The sequence below is a fragment of the Lissotriton vulgaris genome, chromosome 7, assembly GCF_964263255.1.
Source record: "Lissotriton vulgaris chromosome 7, aLisVul1.2, whole genome shotgun sequence".
Lineage (NCBI taxonomy): Eukaryota > Metazoa > Chordata > Amphibia > Caudata > Salamandridae > Lissotriton > Lissotriton vulgaris.
In genome coordinates this window covers 681,641,076-681,658,405 of record NC_141695.1, presented here as the reverse complement: position 1 = coordinate 681,658,405, position 17,330 = coordinate 681,641,076, and the positions used below count along the sequence as shown (strand labels likewise).

Genomic DNA, 17,330 nt, shown 5'->3' with positions numbered 1-17,330 from the left:
ACCTCTCGAAGTTTTGGTCGCACCTGAAGAATCTCCGTCGCCGAGCCTGCAGCCTTTGTTCACTTTGTAACTTCCATTGGATAACATTGAGCGCCCGATGGCTCAAAAGCACCCTGCACCCAGCCGCCCGAGTTCCTACCCTACTCTACTTCCCCACTTGCCCTGAGTAAGTGACCAGGAGCTCAGCTCCCACAGCCATCTGGCCTGCCTGCTTGCAGCCACCAACCAAAGGCCCCCTACCCTTCATTGGATTGCATTGGGCCTGCTCTCTCTGCACCCGGCTGCCCCTGTTCTGCTGAGGGTGTGACAACTGTACCTTTCCGACCCTGGGAGACCCCTGAGTCTATGACCAGAACCTTAACCTCACCAGTCAAGTACTCACCTGAAAGCCGATGACTCACTTTCCTTCCATAGGCTAACATTGACCGGTTTTCACTGAAATTTCTTCTAAGTGTCGATTTTTGCAACTTTAAAATATTCCTCTAAAAATCAGCTGAATAACTATTTCCGAAATACTCAGCTGGGATCAGGAGAGAAGCCAGTGCTGTACTTTCTAGATCAGTGCTGAACCGCAAAAGTCATCTTAACTGTACTTACCAGTTACCTGCATTTTCTTCCATAGGAAACCATTGACTGTTTTACTCTAAAATTTCTTCTAAGTGTCGATTTTTGCAAATTACAAATGTTGCTTAAAAATCGTACCGACTGCTGAAACATAAATACTTACCTGTCTTAGGTAGAGGTCCCAGTGCTGGATCTAGGAGTTCATTACTGGATTACAAAAGTAACGAGAACTTACTTTGGCTGTGACTTGACTTTCCTTCCATAGGATAACATTGCTAGTTTTTCTCTGAAAAGTTTCTAAGTGTCAACTTTGAAAAAACATTTATATCCTTTAAAAAGTACAACTGTAACCAAAACGCTTTTACTTAACTGTTTACAGCTTAGGTCCCGGGACTGAATCCAGGATCCAGTCTTGTGGTTAGCAAAGTAATCCTGAAAGAAATGTATTGCATTTTTATAGAAAAACCCATTGAGCTCAATGTTAAATTGTGTTTAGAATTGTGTTGCCTACTGCAACCCTAGTAACTATTGTACTTACTAAGTCTATTGCCTGTCTGCAAAGTAATTACCCAAAGTCACTCATATTGAGACTAGTATATTTTGAAACCTGTTGGTTCTAAAATAAAATAACTATATCTTTTGATATAAAAACAATTGGCCTAGAGTTCAGTTCCGTGTGTGAAACCTTTTGCTGACTAAGTGTGTACAACAAATGGTTTACACTGTCCTCTGATACTGCCTTACTGCTCGACCAAGCTACCACATTAGAGAGTAAGGTCAGATCTGACTTTAACCTCTGTTATACCTCTGGGGATTGAAGACTATACACACTGTACCTTACTTTGGTCCAGTATATATATAGAGCCACTTTCTTACAACATAGCTGTGACTTTTTCCCGTTGAGACTGAGGCCTAGAGTCGAAAAGAGATGTAGACATGTTGAGATAGGATCTTTGGCTGCCTGTTTCAAAGGACCTTTGAGCAACCAATCGCCGAGATAAGGAAACACTTGTATTCCTTGAGCTCTCAATGTCGCTGCCATTGGTGCCAGACATTTCGTGTAGATCCTTGGAGCCGATTTCAGTCCGAATGGGAGCACCTTGAACTGATAGTGGACGCCAGCCACTGTAAATCGAAGGTATTTGCAATGCTTGGGATTTGATAGTACGCATCCGCCAGATCCAGAGAAGTCATAAAATCCCCTTCGTTTAGACAGCTTAAAACTTCGGCAATCGTGACCATCTGGAAACTCTGCTTCTCCAGGAATTTGTTGAGTCTGCGGAGGTCCAGGATCGGGCGCCACTCCCCTTATTTCTTCTGGTTGAGGAAGAAACGAGAATAGAACCCAGTTCCCCTTTGAGACGATGGAACCTTCTCTATTGCATTCTTGCGGAGCATTTATAGGCTTTTTTGAAAAGTTAAGACGATGGGGACCCGTGGGCGAGGTAGTAGGTGGCCGTTCGAAGAATTCCAGGTTGTGAACGTTGTTTACTAGGTGGAGAACCCATTGATCCGAAGTAATATGTTGCCACTTGTGAATAAAAGCTGAATTTTTGCGCCCATGGGGAGGGAGGGAACGATGACTGGCGTCCTGCATAAATCATTGCTTCCTGTTGGTATTGCAACCTTCGCTCGCTTTCGACCACCCTTACGGGAGAAAATAGCTGAAGAAGATAGTCGATAAGATGATTGGCTATAAGGCTGTCTATACTGTGTCCGATACTGCCTATTTTGATATCCTCCTCTTGATGCAAAACCACGTCCTCTTGCACCTCAGAATGACCCGCGCCTGTATTGTAGAGCGCACAACGATTTAGCAGTATCAGTATTTGTTTTTATAACAAGGGTGCCGCATCAATGTGGTTTCCGAATAAGGATTCTCCATCCTAGGCCATGTTTAATATCTTAGTTTGTACTTCTCGCCTAAAAGATGTAGCTTTAAGCCATCCCTGGGGTCTAAGTACTGCAGCACCAGCAAGTTGGCAAAAGTTGGTGTTTGCAATGTCCAGAGCGAAATCTATGGTCTCAGATGTGACTCGTTCTCCCTCCAAAAGTATCTTCCTTACGTCCTGTTTACGGTCCTCAGGGATGAGGTCCATAAATTCTGCCAAATCTGACAGTCACAACGGCTGAGTATTGCCAGTGAAATGGCGGCTTTAATAGAGGCTGCTGCCGTAGTGGAATTTTTTTTACCTATAAGTTCTAACCTCCGTCCTTCCTTATCAGACGTTGTTGTTATGGGTGTTACGGGCGTAGCCAGATTTTTGGATCTTTGTTGGGCGGCTTGCGATATTACTGAATCTGGTCGGGGATGACCAATTAGGCAAGATGGAGTATCAGGAGGACCACAGTACTTTTTCTTAATGTGAGGGAGTACTCCCGTGATATAAGCAGGCGTTTTCATAATCTTAATTCCTTCTCTCCAGATATAATATTCTTTGAAGTCATGTAAAAAACAATTGGTGTACTCTACTTTAACCGGCAATTGAAATCTGGATGATACAAGTTGCATCAAGTTATGAAAACCCCAGATGTCCTCAGGGGGATAATCCGCTGGCTGAGGAATGGGTGGAGAAGGCATTGGGAGGATATAATCATCCCAACGATCCACGCTAGTAGCTTTGTCAGGTAACTCACCCTCTTCAACCTCGGAGGAAAAATCATGGTGTATTTGTGCCAATGAACCAGAAAAGTGAGGCGGCGAAGCAAGAACATCTGTCTGAGGTAACTAATCTGGCACCTCCTTTGGTGGAGGTGGATTGTCTGGTGCAGCCTGTTGTGGGGAAACCTTGGACGGTAATCCGCCAGCATGGCTTGGAGATCCTGAATGAGTGTAGGAGGAAGATGACTCATCTCTCTATGACCCAACTCCCTTCTGGGAGGTCTATGATATGGTGTAGTAAGATCTTCCTGATAATAGTGTTCCTGGTACTCCTCATCTTCTTCCTCTTGGCACTTTATGTTAAGCTCAGAGGGGTGGCGAGCTATGCCAAACTGCCCCTCGTCATCTTCGTCGTCATAATCTTCATCTTCAACGCAAGTTTCCAAGATATGAGATGGCAAGAGAGGAGATATCTTACTGTAATTCTGCTTTTGATAAGTCTTCAGTTGAAAATGTGTATACGATATAGGCGTTGATTGTGAAGGTAAAAGTACAACTGCTGATGGCTGAGAGACTGGTGGAATCGTCGTCGACGGACTCATCGTCGACAGGCTCATAGTCGACGAGGTCATCAATGAAGTAGACGTCGACGGAACAGTTGTTGACATCTACGACGAGGTCAATGTGGTTGACTTTAAAGATAGAACCTTCGTCGACGAGCTTGACGTCGACACGGTCGTCGACGAAGACTTTGAAGATGAACTCGTCGTTGACGTCAAGTCTAAGAACAGGTTTCTTAGACGTGACAGATCTTGGTTGACATAATAGGTGAAGAGATGGCCATTGTCGAGACAGTAGCCATCGACAAGTGGGCAGTAGAAGTCACAGAAACCGTTGATAATGAAACCAGCGTAAGAGTTTTAACCTGGGGCTTACTGGCGGTTTTAGAGGTCAATGGTCTCTTAGATCCCTCAGAGGGAGAAGACAGCGTTGACCCAAAGGAAAGTTTAGGTGACCTCTGAATGGTCAGAAACATCACGGGAAGCCTTGTGATGTTTTCTTCCTTCACTGGAAGAGCTGTCATGCGATCTAGCCCTTTAACTTGAAGTTGAGGCCTTGTCATCCTCCTCAGCCAAGGAAGATTTTCGCTATAAAAGTAGCCTTGCCTCCCTATCCCTAAGAGTTGTAGTAGGGAAGGTACGGCACATTCTACAATCCTTAGAAAAATGCTTTGGATGATGGCAGTAGATGCAGTCTTTATGCTGGTCAGCCAAATGGATTCTCTGCTTTTCACAGGTCCATCAGGGTCTAAAATGAGCCTTCTTATCAGACATCCTGAAGAAATGAAGTGAAGAGTTTGAGTACGCACGCAGGGTGACTCCCTTCTACACGACGTGCAGTGAAAATCTGAAGAGAACTGCCTCTGCTGGGAAGGTTTTGAAGGGTCCTGGTAGCTGATTGGTTGGAACTATTTTTTAGTTCTTTTCATATATAAGATTTAGGCCCTTGGGCTTTCTTTTAGCCTACTACTGGTATTTACTTAGGCAGTGCTTTTGTATTTTACCGCGGGACTCCAGCCTCGGCGACGGGGAATGATTCAGGCATGTGAATCTATGAAAGATACCCCAATACTGGATAATTTGAAAAATCCACCAGCCAGATGGAATACTTTTGTCACCCCTGAAGCAATTGGCTTACCCTGACTCCAAGTGGTTGGCTATTTGTCGCAAAGGGCACACTAAAGAAGTGTTCAAGTTGTTGCTGGAGGGGTGAGGCATTGGGACATACACGGTCTACAGCCCAACCCCGAAAGGGCTGAGACATATTGTGTGGATGACAAGGCCTGATGCAGTTGATATGACAAGTCTGTAGCGCAACCCAGAAAAGGACAAAACTGCTGGGGGGTTTCCAGACTGGTGCCGAACGGCCTAAAGAGCATGCCATGGCTAAGCTCTGCTCCAAGGCAAGTCAGCTTTCTTGCCAAACAGGCAGGAACCATTGAAGAATATGTCCACTAGGGATGCCTGGACGTTCCGGGAGAAGCCTGTGGATCTCATCTATGCATGGTGCCGAAGTACGATACTTGTACTAACAGCCCTTTCTAGAGTCTAGGCCCAAGCAGATGACAAATTGAATTGTTTGGGCCAATGAAGCTCTTAAGTCTTCTGAGACTGCAGGTAATATTTTACCAACCATGTTACTGGAAAGCAGCTGGAGTTGACCCACCTCAAGGCAAAAAGTTAGCGCAGTGCCTCTACTCGACTACACAGTAATGGAGTAGTATCTGAGTCTGCAAGATTGGGTATTGGCTGCGCCACATCATGATCTGGGCACAGCCTCGAAAAATAATAATTTGACTGAGTCAAATACCACAATAGGTTTTGGAGCCTCCACCAGTGCTATTGGTGCTGGCATCGGTGCAGTATCCAAAGCAGCTTCAAGGGGCACATACTGAAGGGAAGATGGATCTGCCGGTGGTAACCTGACAAAATGTCCCTATGGATCCTTTGGGGCTCGAAGGTGCACCATAGGGAGTTGGAAATGTGCAAAGATGCGCAGCATGACCAGTCTAAATGCTTAAGACTTTCTACAAGATTGCAGACAGACTTGAAAACTCAGACTTTAATGGGACCAAAGTTGGAAACTGCTCCTCGCTGGAATGAGAGAAAGAAGTGAGTGTAGAATGAGTGATGGGAAAGAGCAGAACTTCTCGGAAGACTTCAACCATGAAGGTCTGTTAAAGGGATGACTTTCGGACTGGAAGTGGGAGCCTTCTGCACTCTCTAGTTTGACCGGGAAAAGCGCCAGAGTGGATTCTTGCCACAAAGAGCTTTGCAATTCATCTGGGGTAGTTGTTGCAGTCCTTGAAAATACCAGAGGCACAGCTCATGGCTATCTGTCTAAGACATCTGCAGTCCCTACAAGGTTTATACTATGTAGTCTTAGACAGTGACAGGTTTCCTTGCACGCCAAGTATTCGAGTTAGAAAATCGTAGAAACAGTCTCTTCAATGAATGAAGTAGAGCTCAGTTCTGCATCGGCTTGTGAAGCTGAAAGACAAAGGAACTGACATCAGCGTGCATGGGTGGCGATTCCTTGTGGCAGATGGTTATCAAGGAGTCTCATGGGGCCACCTGCCAGCATGCAGGAGAACTCAAATATTAGCAAGCTGAGAAATCTGCAGTTAGAAGTATCTATCAGAAGTGTTGTTTTCAGCCTCGTGCCCTCTCACATGCAAATACTACAACCCTTCGACTGGGTTTCTGTTCTGCACCAGTTTAGATTTCAAAACATTAATCCTGAATCCCGCATCCCACATATGCACAGACATTCTACTGATTATGACTATTAGATAATCAGAAGATGACTAAGTGAAAACATTATCATCATCAAAACCCTTCTCCATTCCCCTAAAGAATTATAGTAGCATGCTCTCGGTTTTCAAATTTCGATTCAATGTTTCTAAAGAAAACTATACTGGTATTTTTATATGCCTTTTTTATTTTACAATACTAGTTTTGAATATTTTTTAACATTTAAAATGTTGGTTAGAGATGTATTGTTACAATACTTACAGTGTGTGGAATAGATTTAGACATATGATAATGTCCGCTTTACTGCCATACAAATCACTAACTTATATGCAGTTTTATAAAATATCACATGCCACGAGAAACTGTGAAATAATCTACATACCCATGTTTCATGACATGGAGGTTCCATAATTTCATTACTTCTTTCTCTCCTTCGTTAACATCAGAAAATTCTTCTATTTGCTAAAATGAGAAGAAGAAAACTTTATTGTAGGTTTTGTATGATAAAATTGCAAGACAAAAATAATGTGGTTGTACAAGTTAATAAATTCAAATACCATGTCATATATTAAAACAAACTATCCGAGTGAAGCCATGTTAGAATATCAAGACATTTCTCAAACTTGTGCATAGATTTACAACAAATTTGTAGATCACATTAGGAATTGAGCTCAGTGCTAAATTCAGGGTCATCCATATAGCATGTTTTATTTTTCAGAGCTCATTCGAAAACTTCATATGAAAATGTACATGGAGGAATCAAGTTAGGGACTGCCTTCAAATTTCCCCCTTCCCTTATCCCAATCATCCCCATATGATTTGGCTCAAATAAGGATGGCATAATATTCAACCAAACTAAAAAGTTACCTTTGATAATCTTTTTGTTAGATACTCCCTCTACCTGCAGATTCCCAACTATGCCAGACGTACGACTGGATCTGGAAAAATTCTACAATGTTCCCTATGCCAACAAGGGGAGCAGACTCATTTTAGACCTCAGACGCCAAGTTGTGATGCTATCAATGCTGCCTCAGTACAGGCGCCCTAACATCCGTTCCACTTTTGCCATGCCCATTGAGGCGTATTTGAGAAGACCGATACTTGTATATTAGCACAGTGTAAAACTAACTTACCATCTTATTATAAAGGGTACGAACAGTCTACAGATGAAGGGCTGGGGTGGGGTGGTGGGGGGTAGAGTAGCCACCAGAAGAATTAGTTACTTACCTTCGGTAATACTTTTTTCTGGTGGATACAGTATCTGTCTGTGGATTCCTCACGTTCTGAATATCCCCTGCGCCAGCATTCCGCAGAAATTTTGATTGTTCTCCGCGCCGACGAGGTCGTCACAGCGTCATGGCTCCGCACGCTGCTCCGCATGACATCACGGGAGCCATAAGAAGACTACGTTGGCGTGATGACATCAGTTCCACCCATTTTTTCCGTGCCACGGAGGCAAAATGGGCGAACCAACCATAGAGACAACGCATACATAGTATAAAGAATTCACACAAATACACTCAGTGTATAATGAAATAAGAAAGCGTTGCACTTCACAAAAAACAACAATAAACCAATAGAGGTAACAAAGTCTTGAGTACACAAAAATATATCAAATAACTAATACCTCAGCTTTTATGGTATACAAGGTTGGGCAACGGGGAGGTGAGTGGGTCTGTGAGGATTCCTCACCTTATGAATAGAATCCCACATCAGTACCTCACCAGGCGGAGGGTGTCCACCCTTCTATACCAAAAAGTCCTGTAAAACAGAGCGCGCAAAATGGCCATCCCTCTTCACCTCAGAATCTAAGCAGTAATGCTTCGCGAAAGTGTGGAGGGAGGCCCAAGTTGCAGCTTTACATATGTCCAAAAGAGAAACACCTCTAGACAATGCAGAAGTAGATTATTTAGCCCTGGTGGAAGGAGCTCTAATGCTTACAGGAGACTCCTTACCAGCCAGGGAGTAGCATATCTTGATGCACAAGATGATCCACCTGTATAAAGCGCACTTGTGCACCTCCTTGCCCTTCATACGAACAGCATATCCAAAAAGAGCTGGTCATCTTGACGGAAGTCCTTTGTTCTGTCCAAATAGAAGCAAATCGCCCTCTTTGGATCCAAACAATGAAGTCTCTACTCTTCTTTGGATGGGGGAGAATAGTAAGTAGGAAGGGTAATGGACTGACCTTGGTGGAAGGGAGTCACCACCTTAGGCAGAAAAGCAGCCATGGTCCTAAGTACCATCCTTTCAGCATGTATGGTCAGAAAAGGAGGCTTTGAACTCAAAGCCTGGAGCTCACTCACCCTCCTTGCCAAAGTGATAGCTACCAGGAAGACTGTTTTAAATGTCAAAAGTCTCAACGGACAACTATGCATACGTTCAAACGTAGAACCCATCAAAAACGTTAACACCAGATTCAAATCCCATTGGGGCTTAATAAAAGGAGTGGGAGGAAACTGGTTTGCCAGCCCCTTCATGAATCTTAAGACTATAGGAGACTTGAATAAAGAAGGCTGATCAGGTAAACACAAAAATGCCGAAAACTATCCTTTAACAGTGGCCACAGCACAACCCAGCTGGGCCAAATGAAGAGAAAAAGAAAACATCAGAAAGATGAGCTTTTAAGGGATCAATAGATTTCTCTCCGCACCACTTTAATTTAGACCACCTGTATGAATAGACGGACTTGGTGGAGGGTCGCCTGGCTGATAGTATAACTTCCACCACGTCAGGAAGGAGAGAAAAAATTCAAGTTGCACCGTTCAATCTCCAGACATGAAGGTGCAGGCTCTGGAGGTGAGGGTGTAGAACTTGCCCCTCCATCTGAGAGAGGAGATCTGCCCTGAGAGGGAGACTGAGCGGAGGGTGCGTCGAGAGGTGAAGAAGGTCCGTATACCACATCCTTCTTGGCCAATCCGGGGCGATCAATATAACTTGGGCCCGGTTTTGGCGAATCTTACTCAGAACCCGAGGAATCAAGGGTATGGGAGGAAACGCGTAAAAGGAGTTGAGCTCCAACTCAACTGAAACATTTCCCCAACGCTCCATGCCTCGGAAACTGCAGAATGACAGGCAGTGCACGTTCGAGAGTGGCAAACAGGTCCACTAGAGGAGTTCCCCACGTCTGGAAGATGTGTCGAACCACCTCCGGATGAAGCCTCCACTCGTGGTTGGCGGAGAACTGCGACAGACTGTCCACATGCACGTTCAGCACCCCGGCCAGATGGTTTGCCATCAAGCAAATCAGATGGTCCTGAGCCCAAGACCAGAGCTGCAACACCTCTCTGCAGAGACCATACAACCCTACTCCTCCCTGCTGGTTGACGTACCACATCGGGCAGTGTTGTCCGACAGTACTTGAACCGACTGACCGCAAAGGGGAGGGAGAAAGGCCTTGAGCGCCAAAGGTATCGCCCACAATTCCAAAAGGTTGATGTGAAGAAAGCTTTCCTCTGGAGACCAAAGACCTTTGATTTCCAGATCCACTAAATGAGCACCCCACCCTAGAGTGGAGGCATCCGTGATTACTGTGGCCACCGAAGGAGGAAGATGGAAGGGCTTTCCTTGAGACAGATGGCCCTCCACGCTCCACCAAGATAGATCCGCTGCAGCTTCTCTGGAGATCCTTACAGACTCCCTGAGATCTCCATTGTGCTGATACCACTGCCTGCGGAGACACCACTGAAGCACCCTTATGTGCCAGAGTGCATGGTTGACCAACAGGATGCAGGAAGCAAACAGACCGAGCAGGCGAAGGACCTTTAGACCTGGAACACCTGCTCCATTGTAAAACAAGGGAATCATTTCCTGAATTTCTAGAATCCTTTGCGGAGGAGGGAATGCTCGACACACAGTGGTATTCAGTACTACCCCTTTGAACAGGTTGGGCTCAGAGGGCACTAGGTGACACATTTATCGAAAACCCCAATTTGCAAAACAGCTGGGCTGTCACCTGCAAATGACGACTCACAATCTCTGTAGACTCATTTTTCAACAACCAGTCGTCCAGGTAGGGGAAAACTGGAATCCCCGACCTCCAAGACTCGGGGTGCGGTAGTAAGACCAAACGGAAGGACCGCAAACTGGTAGTGTTATTATTGTTAACTCATTTGTAAGGAGCACAAATCATCCCCAAGGGAATCTCTCGGCGCCCGACGGAGGCAAATGGAAGAGGAGAAAGTTGTTCACTCGTTAGAATAGCTAGGTCTTCAGCAACTTTTTACATTGTGCAAAATTTGGGCAGGCACAAAGAGGTTCAGGAAGCTCATTTCAATGTTTGGGGGCCAGATAAGAGAACTCACGACCCCCCATTTTAACGTTCCTTATTCTCCTGCCACAAAGCAGGCTGCGATTACTGGATCTAAATTGTCGCCCAGGTTGGTAGCGTTCGATTTTATTACTCAGATAGGCCGGGCCCAGACCGTGCAGGGACTTAAAGACCATGCGGAGTAACTTTAAGATGGCACGCTTCCTTACAGGAAGCCAGTGCAAAAGGCGCAAGAGAGGGAGGGAGGAAGTTTGTGCTGGTTTGTTAAGGGCAAGACGGGCTGCGGTATTCTGCACCACCTGCAGCTTGGATAGCTGGTCTTCCCTAATTCCTACCAACAAGGAATTGCCGTAATCAAGGCGACTGATAAGGAGCGACTGGAAAAGGATCTTTCTAGGGTTCAATGGGATCCAGGAAAAGATCTTTCTGAGTAACCGCATGGTCCCATAACAGGAACCTGCGAGGGGTTTTACCTGCTCTTCCATTGAAAGTTTATCTATTTTGAACCCTAAGTTCTTGGCCCAGCCCCTGGGGGCAGGTGCTTCTCCTAATTCTGTCGGCCACCAGTCGGCGCTCCACAGTTCTTCTGCCTTGCTGAACAACAACATCTCCATTTTAGAGGAGTTAAGTTGCAAAAAGTTCTTCCTCATCCGGCTGGCAATACTCATCATACAGGTAATAAATTTAGCCTTGGTTTCTGCGGGGTTTTTATCAATGTTTACTATCAACTGCGTATCATCAGCTTAGGAGATGGTTTCAAACCCGTGATTTCTGCTGATAGAGGCCATGGGAGCGACAAAGGTTGAACAGCATGGGGCTCAATATAGAGCCCTGTGGGAACCCCTTGCCCACTGCAGTTGTGGGTTACACAAATGAATTCAGCTGAACACAGTGTTCTGTCTGACAAGTAACTCTGAATCCAGTCAAATGCCGGGCCTCTGACACCAATCTCTCTGAGCCTGTTCAACAGGATACAATGAGAGATGGGGTCAAAGGCCGCCGACAAGTCAAGCAGCACCAACATGGCTGGAGAGTCCTTGTCCAGTGACATCCTGAGCATATCCGTGACCTCTAGTAGAGCGTCCTCGGTGCTATAAGAGGCACGGAAGCCAGACTGAGATGGATCTAGTATTTTATTGTGTTCTAAATAAGTGGAAATATGTTGGTTAGTTATCGTCTCCATGATCTTAGAACAACACGGAAGAGGATATATTGGCCTATAGTTCTGTAGGGCCTTAGTATCTGCGGAGGCCTTTTTAAGCAGATGCTTAATATGTGCCTTCTTCCATTTACGTGGAAAAGTCGCCGTCGCTACTGAGATGTTACATATCTTTGTAAATGAGTCCCCTATGGACCGAGGATAGTTCAGACATGACCGCAGGTGGTGCCGGGTCTAACACAGACCCCGATTTTGCCTCAGCTAGAAGGGCGCCTACCTGTTCGCTGCTGATGATAGGGAAGCGTTCTAAAGTCTGGGAACAGGGATTTTCCTGGAGGGGACTCCCTCATGAACATTTACTTCAGGCCCAAAGGAATGATAAATTATGTCAATTTTTTTAGTGAAATGTGTTACGAGGTTGTTGCAGAATTCCTGCGACGATGGCGAGAGTGGTTCATTTGCCCGTGGATTAGTAAATTCTTTCAGGATGGCAAAAAGCTTGGGCGAGGAGTCCTTAGCTCCTATAATGCGAGAGCCCAAATAGGTTCTCCTAGCTACATTACAACTGTTTAGATAAATTCTATGGACCTCTTGGAAGCTTCTTTCATCTTGTTCAGATTTGGACTTTCTCCATTTCCTTTTTGTCCTACACAGGGCCTTCTCCTTTCTAAGTGTATTAGAATACCATGGTACAGGGACTGCCTTGGTCTGTATCTTAACCAACTTCAGCGGTACAACAGAGTCAAGAGCCTTTGTAATGGAGGCCTCAAATGTTTTTAAGGCCAGGTCACAGTTCCTGAGGATAGGAGGGGTATAGACCCTGCTAAAGGCCGGGCCTGTCACCTTTTCCCAGCCTCTGCGAAGCTCTTTGCGCGGTTGCAATATTCTGCTAAATTTTGAGTGGACCCAGGAAAAACTCAAGATCGCGTGATCCGTCCAGCCAACCCTCTGTGGCGGTTCAATTGTTAATTCTGGGATATTCGAGAAAATGGTGTCCAATACATGGCCCGTATTGGGTAGGGTTGCGACCCAACCATGAAACTGAGATACTTCCTGTGTGACTTCAGGATTGGGATGTGGAAATATGCATCCTGCAAGTCTAGAGATACCATTTAGTCCTCTTGTTGCAGTGCCTGAAGAACCTGCGATAGAGTAAGCATCTTGAAGCTCTCCTGCTGGAGAAATAAATTCAAGATTCTGAGGTCAAGAATGGGACGTAGTCTGACATCCTTCTTGGGGATCAGGAAATACCGGGAGTAGCAACCCTGACCCCTTTTCTGCTCCGGAACCACCTCTATCGCACCTTTTTGCAAAAGGGTAAGAACCTCCTTTCCAAGGAGAAGCAAATGATCCTCCGTGCAAAACCTCTAGCAAGGAGGGTAAGGAGGAGGGCCTTCCCTGAAGGGAAGGGCTTACCCATTTTCCACAAGATCCAAAACCCAAAGGTCTGAAGTGATCAACTTCCAATCTTGTAGAAAAGGGGTAAGCCGGCCTCCCACAGGACCCACATGTTCCAGGATGGCGGATCTAGGGCTGCTTTCTTGCATTACCAGGAAGGGTTGGGAAAGTAGAGGAGGAGGGTTGACATCCGGCTCCACGAAGGCGACCTCTGCCTTTACCCCTATAGCCCTTATACAAGGGAGTTTGCTGCTGCTGCTGAGGCTGTCTGGATCGACGAAAGAAAGACTTCCCAAAGCCACTGTATCTTTTGTAACCATAGCCTCTTGAGACTGCAGACCCAAAGACCTTGCAGTTGCTTTACTATCGTTAAACCTCTGCAGGGCAGAGTCCGCCTTCTTACCAAACAGCTTGGAACCATCAAACGGCAAATCGATACCAGCAGCCTGCATGTCAGGAGAGAACCCTGAAGATTTTAACCAAGCATGCCTCCTTGTGGCAATGGACGATCCCATGACTCTGGCAACAGAATCCGCTGTATCCAAATCAGACTGGATTACTTGTCGAGCAGCCGCTTGAGCAACCACCAACACCTCACTCAGATTCCCTTTATCCTCCTCAGAAAGCTTAGGGAGAAGCTGTTTCGCAGAGTCCATTAAAGCATGAATATACCTGCCCAAGAGACAAGTGGCGTTGGTAGATTTTAATTCCATACTGGCCGAAAAGAAGACCTTTTTAGTCGACTGCTCCAGCTTCTTAGAGTCTCTGTCTGCTGGAGCCTGCGAAAACGCCCCTGTTGACTGCTTCGAGCAAGAAGCCTGCACCATTAGACTTTCAGGAGAGGGGTTAGAGGATAGAAAAAAACGGATCTCCTGGAGCAGGTGTATATCTTCGAGACTGACCTTGAAACCGCAGGTGCTGAAAGAGGATTACGCCACACCTCAAGTATCGGCTCAGTTAGATCATCATTAAACGGTAAAAGAGGCTCAATCACCGAAGATGGAGATTGAAGCACTTCAGTTGGAATATTCGGTTTATACTCTGCCACAGGGAGCTGCAAATCTAACAGTTCCGCAGCCTTCCTAATAACCGTATGATATGGAGCAACATCCTTAGAGGGAGAGACCTTTTGAGAAACAAAGTCCCACTCCGGGGAAGTGTCAAGACCACTTGCTTCACACAAGTCTTCAAACACATCTTCCTTGTTATACACTTCTCCTTCCTCCGTCTCCATCACGGTACTGCCCCATTTCCAATAACTTCTGCACCTCTCTTACTGAACGCATCTTCGGTTGCAGCGTCGACGGCGACACACGCGGTGTTGATAGTTCCGGGAGTGGCATCGAAGGAGGATCCATAACCGGCGCAATTCGAATCCGAGAAGCTTCACGCGATGGAGCAGGAGACCGCCCATACGGCGTCAATATCCTCGGAGCCGGAAACGACCAGGACGACGTCGCTGGCATAAACAACATTAAGGGGGCCTGAGGATAATGGTAACAACACACCCAAATTATAACCCAACGGACCCATGGGACCTGAAGGTGCTACGAGAGGGAGGGGGGGGGGGGGGGGGAAAGGGGGGTTGAGGGGGAGTTAGAGGCCCTGGTGAAAACACCATACATTGCATTATAAAAATGCGAAGGATCGGAACCCGGCGTCGGGAAGTGAGGGTAAGACACCGGTTTCGGATCCGATCGAGGCACCTCCAGAATCGAAGCAGTTGGAGCCACAGGTGGTACAGCCGGAGCCGAAGGGACCTCTTCATCATCAGCCGGATTCGGCGGAGAGAACCTTGGCGTCGTTGTCTGCTCTGGAGTACCAACATAAGAACGGAATGAGCTCGAGTCGCCTGAGGAGACACCGAAGGCGAAACAAAGTTATTTTCTCATCGTCGAGGCGCAGGTGAAGGCGACCTCGACACCACCGACTTTGAAGACCGGCGTCAAGAAGCATGTCTCCTTCTTGGGAGTCGTGAGATGCCGAAGAACTCTACTTTGATCTTTTTCGACTCCTTTTTTCGCCTTGGCCATATAAAGTTTGGCCTCTCGCTCCTTTAAAGCCTTTGGGTTAATCTTCCTGCACAATGAGTATTCCTCGACGTCAAGGTCTGAAGACAAACACCAAAAACAATCCTCATGCGGGTCTGTAATCGACATATGTTTACCACATTCTCTTCAAGGATACCCAGACTTCCTCGGAGCAGACAAGACAAAGTAGGAAGAGATACAATTAGAAACACAAAGTATCCAAACGAAGTATGGAGAGTCCCAGAAAAAACCGTTAGCGTGGACAGCGCGGAAAAAAGGGAACAGACGTCATCACGCCGACGTGGTCTTCTTATGGCTCCGGTGACGTCATGCGGAGCCGCGTGGCGAGTCATGATGCTGTGATGACCTCGTCGGGGCGTAGAGCTACGAAAAATTTCTGCGGAATGCTGGCGCAGGGATAATCACAAGGTGAGGAATCCACAGGCAGATGTATCCATCAGAAAGATGGTTACCAAGGTAAGTAACGCATTCTTGTGATAGATACTTGCACTTTGAGATTCCTCACCTTTGAATGGATTACCAAGCAGTGAAAAAGATTGGATTAGGATATCTGGAAGTACAGATTGGTCGAAGTCTCTAATCACTTTGGGATCAAAACAACATTTGTTGAAGGTGTGGAGAGAGGGCCAGGTAACTGACCAGCATGTCTGCCACAGGTATACATTTAGCTAAGGCTGCTGTGGAAGACTTGGCTCTAGACGAATGAATCTTAATTCGTTTCCGGCAGCTCTCTTGGACAATCACTTCACCCTTAATTTTACCCAGTATAACCAATGAAGAACTGGTCATATGTTCTGATGTCTTTTGTGCAGTTGATGTAGAATTCACTGCACTTTTAGGGTCACACCTGTGCAGTCCTCCTTGTTTAGAAGGATGTGGAAACAGATAGACTGTTGGCAATGTGATGGTTTGTCCCAGATGGTGAAATCACATACGTCAGGAAAGCAGTCTTAGTTTGCAGCACCAACTTGCCTGGGAATAAGCCTGTGAATTGAGTAAAAAAGAAATGGCTTGAAACCCGTCAACACGATGAGCATAAGTAATGGCCACCATGAGAACTGTCTGGAGGGTGACTAGCCTGATAAGAGTGAAGGTGCTCAAAAAGAGTTCCCATAAGAAATGTCAGAACTAGGTTCAGGTCCAAAATTGACATGACAAATGGTACGTTTGTCAACCCTTTCAGAAATATTCCAACCACTTGAGATTTGAATAGGGATGGTTCAGCTGTTAAACCAAGGAACGCTGACAAGACAGAGTTACTCCTTGACCATAGCTACTGCTCAGCCTTGTTGACTAAGGCCAGTCAAAACTGTAATACGTTAGACAGGGATGCTTTGAGAAGACCAACCCCTAATTCAGCGCACCAGGAAACCAACTTGGCCCATCTCCCTGAATGAACTGACGTGGAAGAAAGGCGACATGCAGAAAGGACCATATCGACCACCTCTGGTAGCAGCAGAAAGGTGCTCAGATTATCCTGTTCAATCTCCATGCATGAAGATCTAGTCTCTGGATTGGGATGCAGGAACCAACTTGAACAGTAGATGAAAAGACCCATCTACTGCGAGGTGCCATAGGTCTGTACACCAGACACTTGTTGGCCATTCCGCGTGATATGAATTACTTCATCTGGTCATGGTGAATTTTCCTCAGAATCCAAGGAATCAAGGATCTGGGAGGACATGCATAGTGAAGAGGAAACTTTCACAACAGCTGAAACACATCCTGAAGTCTCCCTGCAACAGATACTGGAGGGCACAAAATATTTGTCAAGGAGTTGTTTTGTGTGGCAAACAGATTAACATGAGATATGCCCCATAAGAGCAAATTAATCTTAGCCTACTTCTGGGTGAAGAAGCCATTCATGGTCAGCAATATGACAGACTCCCGCTGTCTGCTACGGTGCTCGAGGATCCTGCCAAGTGATTAGTAACCAGCCATGAACTTCTATACGGCTTGATCCTGAGTGTCA

General features: G+C 46.0%; 1 protein-coding gene across 1 annotated transcript in view; it reads right to left on the bottom strand.

Annotated features, from left to right (window-relative positions):
* Positions 1-17,330, bottom strand: part of SUZ12 (SUZ12 polycomb repressive complex 2 subunit) — a 910,103-nt gene that overhangs the window by 87,734 nt on the left and 805,039 nt on the right. The window contains exon 15 of the mRNA XM_086930882.1: positions 6,863-6,942. Coding sequence (XP_086787008.1) covers positions 6,863-6,942 — 80 coding nt within the window. The remainder of the gene's footprint in view (positions 1-6,862; positions 6,943-17,330) is intronic.